Below are 13,956 nucleotides of genomic sequence, written 5' to 3' on the forward strand. Positions count from 1 at the left end.
AGAAGTCTCCAGGCTCCAAGCTGTCAGCACAGAGCCCGATGCAGGGCTTGAACTCACGAACTATGAAATCGTGACCTAAGCCAAAGTCGGATGCTTAACCAACTGAGCCACCCTGGCACCCCTCCTCATATGGACTTCTTATAAGGACACCAGTCAACAAATTTGAGACCCACTCTACTCTAACATGATCTTAACTAATAACATCTGCAAAGACCCTATTTCCAGATAAGGTCACATTATGAGGTTCTGGATGAACATAGATTTGAGGAGGACACTATTCAAACCAGTACAGCTGGGATGAAGGTCTAGAGAAGGCATTGGCCGTCACACCCTTCACCAGAAAGCATCCTGAATTGAATGACTGGGTTTGCCTAGAGTTAATCAAGATTACACTTTTTAGGGGCGCCTGGGTGGCTCAGTCGGTTGGGCGTCCGACTTCGGCTCAGGTCACGATCTCGCGGTCCGTGAGTTCGAGCCCCGCGTCGGGCTCTGGGCTGATGGCTCAGAGCCTGGAGCCTGCTTCCGATTCTGTGTCTCCCTCTCTCTCTCTGACCCTCCCCCGTTCATGCTCTGTCTCTCTCTGTCTCAAAAATAAATAAACGTTAAAAAAAAATTAAAAAAAAAAAGATTACGCTTTTTACTATTAAAGGAAATGGGTCATATAAATATAGGTTGGGTCAAATTATGGAAAAACTAAGGGAATTAAATGCAGTACAAATCTGTAAGTGGCTTGAAAATATTGCTCCTGCTACATATGTAAAATGTGTATATAAAACAAGAAAGTTATGATAGGGTAGTGGGAAGATTGGTGGATCTTTCTGTAATGAATGTCAGAATGTTGTGTTCAAATTGACGCTTGTGAATTGTGACAAATGATGCTTATTGTCGCATGGATAGTGCTACCAGGCGAGGCTTTGGGCATGCCCCTCTGGGAAAGGTTTTTGTTGTTATCTTTATCATCATCACCACCATTCATAAATAGAATTAATAAACGGAATGCTTAATGTGCACCACGTGTTGTTAAGCACTTTAAATGCATTATATATTTCATTTATTCATTTCAGTGATGTTACTGAAGACATTTTACAGATGAGAGAAATAAAACTTAGAAAAGCCTGGGAGTAAGGAGTATCTCCTTCGTAAGGAGAGGAGCCAGGATGTGATCCCAGGTATGTCTGATTCTGGGAGTGCACGCTTTTACCTGTGAATACCAGAGGAAAAGTACCACTGCCTGAAGATCATGGAGTGTTAGACACAGAAGGACTCTTAGGCTGGTCTCTGAGAAGGCCCAGTGTGGAAAACTCTCAGGATCTCTAAAACATAAGGCTAGACCCAGACAAGGACTTGACTGCCTCAGACGGGCATGGCTCCAGGAGGCAGCCCAGATTTCCCTAGGAAGCGTTCTCACTTGGCCTTGCCATCCCAGCTTTCACTCACACTTACTGCCCCCTGCCCATTATGCCAGAACCCGACTTTTTAAATGCAAGGATGAATTTGTATCAACGCCGCCATGTTAACACAGACTACTTACTCAGATGTTGTGTGCTAGACAACTTGCCTTTTCCTGATGAGTTCCTAGAGTGCCGGATGGTGACAAGCTGGCTAGGCTTTGTCAAGCACATACACAAGGTTGGCAAGACCCCCGCCTGACTGAGTTAGCCAGTAGAGATACAACGGGCCACTTCAGATTCGGATAGTTTAATACTTACTTACACAACAAAAGGAAGAACACATTAAGGTGCCAGCTGCCAGTGGTCCTTGTCCCACAAATCAAAATGGAGAATACTCAAACAGAAGGGGTAAGATGACTGCAGGGTAAGTTGTGGCATACCCAGCTGCTGAGAAGCCAATTCTAGACTGCAGCTAAGTGGTTCTCATATTCTGCAGCAATATTCTGAGTGGGTGGGGCAGAGAGCCCACATCTCAACAGAACCTGGGAAATGAGAAGCTGCCAGGGGAGATTGGCTTGAGATCCTTATAAGCCTCCCATCCTCTCCTGTTCTGGGAAGATCACAAAGCATTCTGCTAAGACTCAGATAAGCTTTGATTCAAAGACTGCACGTGAGGCCTGTGTGAGGCAACATGTGAGGTTGCCAGGGTGCAGGGTGGAGATGTTCCCTTACAGCTTCCTCTGGTTTGAGGCTTGTTAAGCTTGCCATAGAGAAAGTGAGATTGAAAACCAAGAAATCTGAATTCAAGCCTAGATCAATCCATAATTAGTCAAATGACTTAAGCAGGTACTTAACCTCTCCAGAGCTTGCTTTTTAAAATCCATAAAATTATATATTGTTTTGTTTGCTTGCTTTTGGGGAGGTCTTTTTCCTCTTCTTAGAGTGTAAACCACACAAAGGGATCTTGTCTACTTTATTCACTATTGTAGCCCCAGTGCTTAGAACAGTGACAGGCACATGGCAGCGATTCAACAAACACTTGGTTGAATGAAATGAACTGCAAGATATTTCATTGTGTTTTGTTAGTATGTGCATGTGCATTCAAAGCCTTAAAACCTACTTTCAGGTCATTTGCAGAAAATTCACAGAGGAGTCCCAGTGAAAATGCCTGTACCTTTCTGTTAGGGGAGCTCAACTGAAAAAAAAGCCCGAGGGAAGACTCATTTAAAGTGAAAGTGAGTAATTACAATGAGGAATGGAATCTTGGCACCCAAATGGATCTTTTATTAGTGCTATTATAATAAATCCTAATGATTCACACCTCTGACACATGGTCCCTTGAGTAATAGAAGAGAGGGGAGGCCAGCTTTTCCACTGTTTTGTTATACACCTTCCACTTTCCCAGTCATCTCCCCAGCCTCCCTTTTTCTCTTTCTTTTTCTCAGCCAATGCATGGTGTGAAATAGGAAGAGACTACAGGTTAACAGACCTGCCTCTGGTTGTGATTACAGCAAGTTGGCCACCTCCCTGCCGGAGCCAGTTTCTTCCTCTGTAAGTGTTATTGTGACACATACGGTTTTCCTTAATTACAACTACATAATGTGTTCTCTCTCTCCTACAGATCAAGAAACCATGGCTCAAAGAGATCGACTGACCTGCTAAAGATCACTAATTAGTACCAGAGCCAAGCTTTCTGACTCCAAGTTCAGGTTTCTCTCCACCACAACAGTGGGCCGCTCAGAAGTTCCCTAAGGCCTTGGTCCCTCCCCTCTGTCATCTTCAAGAAGGGGCAGGGATTTTTACTGGCTTGCTCCCTGCTCTGATCTCAGCGTCTACAAACTCTGCCTGGTACATAGCAGGCACTCAATATATACTTGTTGAATGAAAAAAAAAAAAAAAGATGGATGAGCAGACACGCGCCACAATGCGTCCTGCGACTTCAAGCAAGTCGCCACCCGTTTCTGGATTTCATCTCTGTCCCCCACCGCAGCGGTGTCCGTTCCGCGCCGCGTTCGTTCCTCCGGCCACTAGACTGCACTGTGGCAAGGGACCCCACCCAGCAGGGAGCGGCGCCCTTCTTGGCCCCGCCGAGCCTTCGCTGGTCGGAGGGCGGGTCGCGACGAACCGGAAGTTCCGAGGCGCCAGCGCCGCCGCCGCCGCTGCCGCTGCCGCCTTTAAGTGCCGCGTTCGCCGCCTGGGTTGCCACCGGCGCCGTCGCCGAGGAAGCCGCTGCAGCCGGGTCGGGAGTGGAGGCGGCGCGGCATGAAGCGGCGCAGGCCCGCTCAGTAGCACGCGTCGGGACGCTCCGGGCGGGGCCGGGGGGGAAGGTGCAGTATCCGCCCCCTCTCCTTCCCCTTCGCCCGCGAGGCCTGGGCCCCAGCCCGGCGGGCCCGCTCCGCCTTACGGAGGAACCGCCCGACGCGCTCTCCCGGTTAGCCCGCTGTGCGGTTTATCCGGCGCGCCGCCCTGCGCGGATCCGAGCCGGTGGCGGGGCCCCGCTTGCCGGAAGAGGAAGCCGAGGCTCTGAGATTCCGAGTCCACCAACGTTCACTGGGCGCCCCCTGAGCGCTGGGTGCTGGCCTCCCGGCTTCCACGTCCGTTATCCTAATTGAGCCTCGCTGGGGTTGGGAGCCGGGTAATGCCCGGGCTTACGGATGAGGAAACAGAAGCTCGCAGAGGCGAAGGGATCTGCCTAAAGTTCGACTGTGGCGGATCGGATTCGGACTGAGATTTTTCTGGTTTCCCAGCCGGTGTTCCTTCCTTTTTCCTGTCCCACTCTAGGTCGATTCCCTCCCTGCTTCACTGGCCCCCGCTCATTCTCTTTCACCCACCCGGGGCAGGATATATACATTCCTTTCCCGCTCCCCCACCTCTCCCTCTCACACGCTTTTCTCCTAAGACTTCTAAGACTTGGCATTCCCTCCCCCCCCCCCCCCCCCCCCCCGCATTCTCCTCAACATTCTCTGCTACACTTATCCTCTTCTTCCCCATTCACACCTTTCAAGATCTTTGCCCAGTCTGTGATAATCAACCTCTCCACTAGCTCTGGACCCAGAAAAGTGAAATGGCTAGGCTCAAGTGACGCGTGGGGTGTTCAACTGGACGACTGGTTGACTCTTGGATTGAAAATTAAGAATGACGTTTTAGTGGGTCCAAATTCAGGAGTCCGGAAGCCGTTCTCTAACCCAACATGCTCTTCTCTGAGTGAGGGACTTAGTGCATGGGAACATGTCTTGACACTTTAGTCCATCGTTCGTATGCTAGCATAGCTTCACCCTTTTCCCTCCATTGCCACTGACCTTTTCTCACCGCATCTCCCCTTCACCTACTTGGTGAGCCCAGAATTAAAACTGATAACAAAGTAACAAGTGTCATCACAGCTCCTCCTTTCTTTTTCCTTTTACTAAGCGAAAATTTCAACAAGCTTAATGCTTCCTTTTAGGGAAAAGTTAGCTAATTCGATTGTTTTCAGACTATAGGTGGAAAGGAAAGGAGCAAAAGTGGAGTGCACTTTAAACGGATAGCACATTCTTCATCTTATGAAAAAAATTATTAAATGCAAGTTAGTTCCCTTTCCATGAAAATGGCCTGTTTTATAATTTTTACTGGTTATTCTACGGAGTCTGTCTCCACCCAGCTCAGTGTGTATTATAATGTAAAAAAAAGCAGGAACAGGAACAAGCACAGAGAAATAAATTTTATTAATCATCTGTCATTTTTGAGGATTTACAGTAGCCACTGAGTAACCTCACATTTGTATGCCTTTTATACTTTTGAAGGTCTTCCATAATTTGCCTTTTAATGTATATATACATGTCAGGATTTAGACTGTGTTTGGATATCCTTTTGAGTAAATTAGGCTGTACATTTCTGAGATTTTTAAAAAATTGTAATTATAATAATCTAAAATGTAGATAGAAAGTAATTCAGGCATTATATATTACACCAAGAAGGTTATTTCTGTATCAGTTTTAAGTACTATTTGAGATTTGAGATTTAATCTTTTTGGCCACATATGCTCCGTTTTAATAATGATCAACAACAGCCTTGTATCTTATTTCATTATCCTGGTGAGCAGGATTGGATGGTGAGAAAAGGAAAGACTCCTGTGAGAAGAGAGCAAGATGAGCAGAGGGATCTATGCTTGAAGTTGAGTCACTTGAAAAAGATCTCTTTGAATGTGGAAGAGATCTGAGCAGATGAAAATACAATCAGGTAGGCATGAGGGAAGGTCCTTAAGTGAAGAGGTAGGGGGGCAGTGAAATATATGCACTGTGCTGAAAATGTATGCTGACTCTTCTAATTTTTGAAGTTAGAATCTTAGGAATGTATTTGAATATAAGATGTTATGGAAACCTGGAACTTAAGTCATTTAGTTACACACTTGTGTATATTACTAAAATTATATAGTATTAGATGTATTCTGGAAAATGCAGGATGTACATTTACTATAAGCACATAGAGTAGTAGAATGTCATTTGAACTGTGAAGTTTGTGTGTGTGTGTGTAGACAGAGACAGAAATAGTCCAGAGACCTAGTACAACTTAGGAATAGCAGGTAATTTGCTATTAATAAGTGCGCGCTAACACAACTTTTACATAGGAGAGATGTCAAGTTAATGGTGACTCAGGAAGCTGGGCACTAAGCCTTGGGAAGTCTGCCCGCTGAACTTCCCTCTTCTGTTCCCTAGCCTTATTCTTGTGAGCAATGGTTTGAAGGTGAAGTTCCAAATTTAACAAATGGGGAGTTGAAAAAAATGAGCACGGTTTGTGTAGCTTCTCTCACTTGTCCTTCACTCTGTTAGGAATCGAACTAGATCCACTTACGTATTTGATAGAAAGTAGGCCTCCCAATGGCTTTTAGGTGGGGAGTCACCACTGTCATAAACTGCTCCTTACTATCTGTGTGCTAAGTAGCAGTTGAGCTAAATGACTTTTCTCTACCGAACTGTTTGGATTTTGGTCATTGGAGGTAAATGTCCTGTCCCAGTAGCATTGCAAGTTGGATACTTGATAAAACTCTTGAGTGGGTTTTTTGTCCACTTGTGCTACTGTTACATTGAAAATGGTAATCCGTTTCGCTGTAGCATGAAAAAAGACACACTGTTCTGGCCACACACTGTTCTGCCATAAAGCTTGCCTAGTGTAGTAATTCACAACCCACACCTGCTAACTAATTACTTTTTCTCTGTGGTTGGTAGTTACCACGAACTCTTGTTAACCTGGGAAGCTGAGCTTTAAAAAAGACATCGTATTAAATATACAATCATGTACTGATTGTTGCTTTAGAAGTAGTTAATAATTATGTGAAATCTGTTACATAAATGCAATCTATTTATCTCCCAAATCGAAAAGAGCAGGTTGCTCCAGAATTTTTATGTTGCTTCTTTTTGGTAGTTTCATGAATAATGCGTGGCAGAACATCACACAATGGCTTATGATAACACTTCTTGATATTTTCTCTGATACTTTGCTTGTGTTACATTTAAGTGTTGAAATAAAGGAAAATACATCCTCTTCTGAATTTGTAAAATGAAAAGAAACACCACTAGTAGATGAAATGTTAATATTGTTTTGGGGTTGAACTGGTAAATTGGGTTCCCACTTCAAATATCGATAGTACAAAAGTTAAATGCTTTTTGCATAAACTATTTCAACTAATTAAAGCCGCTTGAAAATAGTATCTTTTTCCTCTCTGAGAGTAAAAGTTGTATAATCTATAATCATAGTTACATAAATTCCTTATAGTCACCAAAAGTGATGGTAAGATAGTGATGTCTAGGCAAGAGCAGAAGACAAAGAAAAATGTACCAGCCAGTTAAGTCTTTTGTTGTTTGGAGTTCTATTTAAAAGGATACAGTATTTATATTTTCATGGGTAAGTGCCCTATTACATTACATTGTATTCTTACAATACATTGTTGACAGCAATTTTATCACTGTTCTAATTGGTCACAGTTATTTCTGTTAACTGAAGAAGTTCATGTTTATCAAATGTGTTACTTTTTTAAGTGCAAAAACACTTAGCTCCCTTAGCACATTTAGCTTCACTATTGACATGCTCTTGGATGGAACATAGCAGCCAACTGGCATATGGCCTGTTTCCTTCCAGTGTGGGAAAGAAAAAAGGAATTTTGGCAAGAGATATGTAAGGACAGCCTTTTATAAAAGGTCCTAAAGCGATTTATAGTCATAGTGAAATAGACATGACCTCAATTTTTAAAAAAAAATCTCATTTTTAAACTGAACCGAGAAGAGGGAGCTATTACTTTTGCTAGCTTTCATTGCAAATGTGCTGAAGACCATCTTTTTCTTGCCTTTTTTCGGGGGGGGGGGGGGGAGCACTATCAAACTGTCATTCCGATTAATATAAAAGAAGGCAGGCCTGTGAACAACTAACTTCACGTGCCTTATTTTTCTAGGAAAATGCAACATGGCAGCAGCAATGGAAACAGAACAGCTGGGTGTTGAGATCTTTGAAACTGCAGAGTGTGAGGAGAATATTGAATCACAGGATCGTCCTAAATTGGAGCCCTTTTATGTTGAGCGATATTCCTGGAGTCAGCTTAAAAAGCTGCTTGCTGATACCAGAAAATATCATGGCTATATGATGGCTAAGGCACCACATGATTTTATGTTTGTGAAGAGGAATGATCCAGATGGGCCTCATTCAGACAGGATCTATTACCTCGGTGAGTATGAAGTCATAGTTTCTAGGGGAAATTCTTTCTTGATTCAAACTTACAAGCTAGATACAATTGGTGAACAAATAAATGAATCAGTAATGTTCCATTCAAGGGAAAAAAAACGATTGGAAGAACTTCAGTTTTGGTGCTGTTGTCATTTCGGTTTGTCCCATTATTTTCACTTGCAGGTATGAAACCACGAGTTGATTGTGGCCTGCCTTTCAGAATCAAAGTTAAAGATGCCAGAAATTACTTCTTCCTAAAGCTAGTTCAAAATGCCTTTCCTTGGGAATGGTCAGATTAGGAACACAAACAGTAAAACCGCTCTCATCAGTTGCTACTTTCATTTTTTTTAAACCAAGACTGGATTTGGTGTCTTTTTTTCTGAGCCTGTTCACTCCAGATTTAAGATCCATCTAAATTAAATATATTATGCCACTGACTTACTTTTTTGTTTATTAACCTTTTAAAAATAAATTTATTCCTCTCCTTCAAGGTTATTTCATTCATATACATGCATATATTTTTAGAGCTATTCTCTGGATTAGTGCACATCAGTAATTATAGATGCATTTTTTTTTTTTAACAACTCCAGAGTATTCCATTATATAATTGTGCCATATTTACTTAACCATGCCCCTAATAATGGGCATTTAGGTTTTTCTATTATACTGTTAGAAAAGATGATGCGATGAATATTTTCTGTGTTAGATCAATTTGTACATTTGTGAATTTTATTATGTATAGGACTGATTCCAGAGAGTGGGAATGTTGGGACAAGAGTTGTATGTATTCTGAATTTTGGTTGATATTGTCAAATTACCCTTCCTTCGAGGGTTTATATTCCTGTCAGCATTGTCTGAGAGTATCTGTTTCTACACACCTGTACCAGTAGTGGGTAATCAGATTTTTTTATCTTTTCTAGTCTGATTAGTGAACAGCCATCTCATTGTAGTTTTATAAATTACTATTTTTTTAAGTTGAAGTATAATTGACATATACATTAGTTTCAGGTGTATGGCATAAAGATTGGATATTTATATACAATATAAAAGGATCACCAAAATAAATGATCTAGATATTTTATAATGTCTAGATTTTAACTAGATATGTTTCACCTTACATAGTTAACAAAAATTTTTTTCAATGATTTTTTTTTATGATAACTTTTTTTTTTAGTTTATTTATTTATTTTGAGAGAGACAGAGTACCAGTAAGGGAGGGGCAGAGAGGGAGAGAGAGAATCCCAAGCAGAGCTCAAACTCATGAAGCTGAGATCATGACCTGAGCCCAAACCAAGAGTCAGACACTTAACCAAGTGAGCCACCCAGGTGCCCCACTTACCTACTTTTAAGATCTGTTCTCCTACCAACTTTAAAATATGCAATACAGTATTATGAATTATAGTCACCACTCTGTACCTTATATCCCTGTATCTCATTATAGTTTTAATTCCAGTTATAAGTGAGGTTGAGCATCTTTTTACGTATTTAAGAGACCTTTATATACCCTTTTCTGTGACTGATTTATTTATAACATTTGTCTGTTTTTTTGTTGGACTGTGGGTGTTTCTTATTAAAACATTTTTTTTTTTTTTTTTTTTTTTTTTTTTTTTTTTGTATAATGAGGGAATTAAACCATTGTAGTATTTTCCTCTGAGGTTTAATTTGTCTTTTGCCTTTAGTGCCTTTTGCCACATAGAAATTTGTGATTTTTTTTTTTTTTTTTTTGATAGTTAAATTTGTATTCTCTGTAGGCTTTGGCATCGTATCTACAAAGGCTCTCCCTGGGGCGCCTGAGTGGCTCAGTCATTTAAGCTTCCAACTTCGGCTCAGGTCATGATCTCACAGTTTGTGGGCTCAAGCCCCATGTCAGGCTGTGTGCTGACAGCTCAAAGCTTGGAGTCTGCTTCGGGTTCTGTGTCTCTCTCTCTCTCTGCCCTTCCCCACTTGTGCATGCGCTCTCTCTCTCTTTCAAAAATAAATAAACATAAAAAGAAAAAATTAGGCTCTCCCAACTCCAGGATTATGTCATTTAAAATCTGTATATATTTTGGACTTTCTGTTTTGTTCCATTGCTCCCTCAGATCGAGTGCAGCATAGTATTACTATTATTGTTATCATAGCTCTATATGTTTTCCTATTTGGTAGCACTAGTCACCTTTCATCACTCTCTTTCATATTTGTTTTGGCTATTTTTGTTTGCTTGTTTTTCTATGAACACTTAAAAATAGCCTACATAGCTTTTTTTTCCTAATGCTGTTTAAACTCTTTTAGGATTGATGTTACATTTATAGGTGAAGTTAGGGAAAATTGACAGTCTTCAAAATTTTGAGCTCTTCAAGAAAGTTGTATGCCTTTTCATTTGTTCAAGTCTTTTATATTCATCTGAATTTAAAATATTTTTTTATATACATCCATTGTTCTAAAAGTTTTAATATACTTTGAACACCCATAAGTGTGTTCTAGTGTGTCATCAGGAGAGAAACAATGGGAAAAGTTTGTTTTGTGCTTATATGGAACTGGTGTGTGTGTACCTAGAATGCCTTGGAAGTTTTTATTGGTCACATATGAAGCCAGGGGAGACGTGGAACAAGGCACAGTTTCAAGAGGTTCAGCTGAAATGATTAAGGGGAATGGTTCTCATTTGAAAATAGATGAGAACCAAGTTTTTCATATTTGAGGGCTGAAGACTCAAATCTTTTTTTTTTTATGTTTATTTTTGAGAGAGAGAGACAGCATGAGTGGGGGAGGGGCAGAGAGAAAGGGAAACAAAAATCTGAAGCAGGCTCCAGCCTCTGAGCTGTCAGCACAGAGCCTGATGCAGGGCTTGAACTCAGAGACCACGAGATATGACCTGAGCCGAAGTCGGACGCTTAACCGGCTGAGCCACCCAGGCGCCCCAGGGCTGAAGACTCTTAGAAGGAGAAGGCTTAAGGAGGATATGATCACATTTTATAAAATTATGAATGGTATAGATAGGTGACTGCCATTCTGATAATTCTTTAACAAAGTAACTCTAGAATTACAGAATACATTTAAGACAGAGTCAAGTTCTAAAGTGAATGTCAGTTGATATCTTTTTATTCCAAAAAGCAGTACAAATTAAGAAAGCTTAAGAACAGTTTAGGAAAATAAAGAAATAAAGGAAGACATGGATATTTGGGAGTTCATCCCCAGCCTTTGCAGGGGTTAGCATGGAAGTTACCATGCCCTTCCATAGACTACCTCCTCTGCCATTATCACAAACACTAGGCTAAGGGGGCGTCTGGATCGCTTGGTCGGTTAAGTGTCCTACTTCGGCTCAGGTCGTGATCTCACGGCTCTGCTTTTCATTTGTTCAAGTCTGGTGTTGGGCTCTGTGCTGACAGCTCAGAGCCTGAAGCCTGCCTCAAGTTCTGTGTCTCCTCTCTTTGTCCCTCCCCTGCTCATGCTCTGTGTCTGTCTTACATAAATAAACATTAAAAAAATAAATAAATAAAACAACACTAGGCTGAGGATCTGTTCTAGCTGAGAGTTCCTTGGTCTTCTTGTTGTGCTTTATTTTCTTCTTACTTCACTCTCCCCTAGATTTTTTGGAAATGATACCATTCTAGCACATTTTATGGTAGAAGGGATTTGTTTTTACTTTGAACTTTCTTTGGTTCACATCTTCATAATCATAATGTGTTTCTGTTACTTCTCTTTTGTATGTAGCTCATTCCACACTGCTGTGATATTCCCATTCAGTTACTGCATGATTTCACAGAATAGACCTGACTTCTACTTAGTATAGACCTCTTTACTTCATCCTTCCCCAATAAAGAACAAAGAGATTTTTAGCAAATCAAATAGCAGATTTTTGTTTTGTTTTAATGAGTATACTTAGATCTGAAATGTATTACATTTCAGTAATGTAAATGTATTACTGACTATGGTTATAGGATATTTATAATAGGAAAAAGTAGTATTCAGTTAGATCTATGTATACTTATAAATAAGTATTTTTTAGGGGCACCTGGGTAGCTCAGTTGGTTAATTAAGTGTCCGACTTCGGTTCAGGTCATGATCTCATGGCTCTTTGTGCATGCAGTCTCTCTCTCTCTCTCTCAAAAATAAATCAACATGAAAAAAATTTTTTATTCAGAGCATTAGCGGGGAAAAGGCAGGGAGAGAGGGAGACACAGAACCCAAAGAAGGATTCAGGCTCCAGGTTCCATGCTGTCAGCACAGAGCCCAACATGGGGCTCAAACCCATGAACTGCGAGATCATAACCTGAGCTGAAATCGGAAACTTAAATTAACCGACTGAACCATCCAGGCAACCCCTGGCCCCTAATTTTTTTTTAATAAGTATTTTTATTTTTTTGTTTAGTTTTTTAATGTTTTATTTATTTTTGAGAGAGAGAGAGAGAGACAGAGCGTGAGCGAGAGAAGGGGCCGAGAGAGAGACAGACACAGAATCCAAAGCAGCTCTAGGCTCTGAGCTGTCAGCACAGAGCCAGACGTAGGGCTTGAACTCATGGACCATGAGATCGTGACCTGAGCTGAAGTCAGACGCCTAACCACCTGAGCCCCCCAGGCGCCCCAATAAGTATTTTTATTTTTTTAAGTTTATTTATTTATTTTGAGAGAGAGAGAGGGAGAGAGAGAATACCAAGCAGGCTCTGCACTGCCAGCACTGAGCCCTCCGTGGGGCTTGATCTCACAAACCGTGAGATCATGACCTGAGCTGAAATCAAGAGTTGGATGCTCAACTAGCTGAGCCACACAGGCGCCCCTAAATAGGAATTTTAAATGATTCAGGCGAAAAAGAAACTTAGTAACCTGAAGTTGCCACAAAGCTCCGTGCTTTTGCATTTCATGAATCTACTGCCAACTTGTAAGAGGACTTAACAATTTTCAAAAAACTAAAAAGATATTTGTCCTTAACATCGTCTTACACACTTTCACGTTTGTTTTGAGAGGGTCCAGGATCTGAATATTGAAATGAAACTTGAGCATTCTTCTGTGAAGCCTGGGTTTTACTGAAGAAAATTCCCGTGGCAAATGGCATGTGCATCTCCTACCTGTTAACCTTCTCAGAGAGTGCAAAACTTCGCATTATGTGGAAGGCTTTATGTACTTACTGCTACGATTGCAGTAGACTGCTTTTTCTGGAAATGATTTTTAAATGATTATTTTCTCTTATAGCTATGTCTGGTGAGAACAGAGAAAATACACTGTTTTATTCTGAAATTCCCAAAACCATCAACAGAGCAGCAGTCTTAATGCTCTCTTGGAAGCCTCTTTTGGATCTTTTTCAGGTAGGATTAAACATTGCTATTCCTGTGATTTGGTGTACATTTTCAGATGCCTTTATTAAGAGGCAGAAATTCAAGTGGGGTTTTATATTTGAAGTAGATGTGAATCAAAAAGAATGAAAACATGTTTATATTTTTGAATGTATGACTGTTAAATTCCATTTAATTCTCAACATCTGAAACTAAGGGATGTTACAATTCAGGTTTTAAAACTACTTTCTCCCTGTTAAACCACCTTTCCCTTCTATAAACTTGTTAGTTATATAGTTCTCACATTTTGGGGGAGGAGTTATTCATATAAAGGCAGTAATGTATAGTTCCAGAAAGCTTTTTGTTTAAATTTTTAAATTGAATCTTTAGTTTTACTGCTTAGTAACAGTGCTAATGTAAGGACGCGAAGTTCAGTTTTTATTTCTAAATAGTATAATTCAATTTATGTAGAATCAAAAGCTTAGGGGTTGTTAGGGGGGTTTTTTTGTTTGTTTTCCTCAATATTTATCTTTAGACAAAAAGCAAATAGTTGAAAACATCCCAAGAACAAGATGATAGTTTGGGTGTGATCGTTTGCCCTTTTGGTTCTCATTTATTATTTTACATTG

General features: G+C 40.8%; 1 protein-coding gene across 4 annotated transcripts in view; it reads left to right on the plus strand.

The window, feature by feature from the left end:
- The first annotated feature begins 3,631 nt into the window (after positions 1–3,631).
- DPP8 (dipeptidyl peptidase 8) overlaps positions 3,632–13,956 on the plus strand; it is a 66,287-nt gene continuing 55,962 nt past the window's right edge. The window contains exons 1-4 of one of the 4 annotated variants that reach the window (XM_042941683.1): positions 3,632–3,718; positions 5,470–5,606; positions 7,813–8,082; positions 13,248–13,360. In XM_042941683.1, coding sequence (XP_042797617.1) covers positions 5,570–5,606; positions 7,813–8,082; positions 13,248–13,360 — 420 coding nt within the window. In that variant the 5' untranslated portion in view covers positions 3,632–3,718; positions 5,470–5,569. The other 3 variants (XM_042941684.1, XM_042941682.1, XM_042941685.1) reach the window with 3 other exon arrangements.

Source organism: Panthera leo, chromosome B3, assembly GCF_018350215.1.
Source record: "Panthera leo isolate Ple1 chromosome B3, P.leo_Ple1_pat1.1, whole genome shotgun sequence".
Taxonomy (NCBI): Eukaryota; Metazoa; Chordata; class Mammalia; order Carnivora; family Felidae; genus Panthera; species Panthera leo.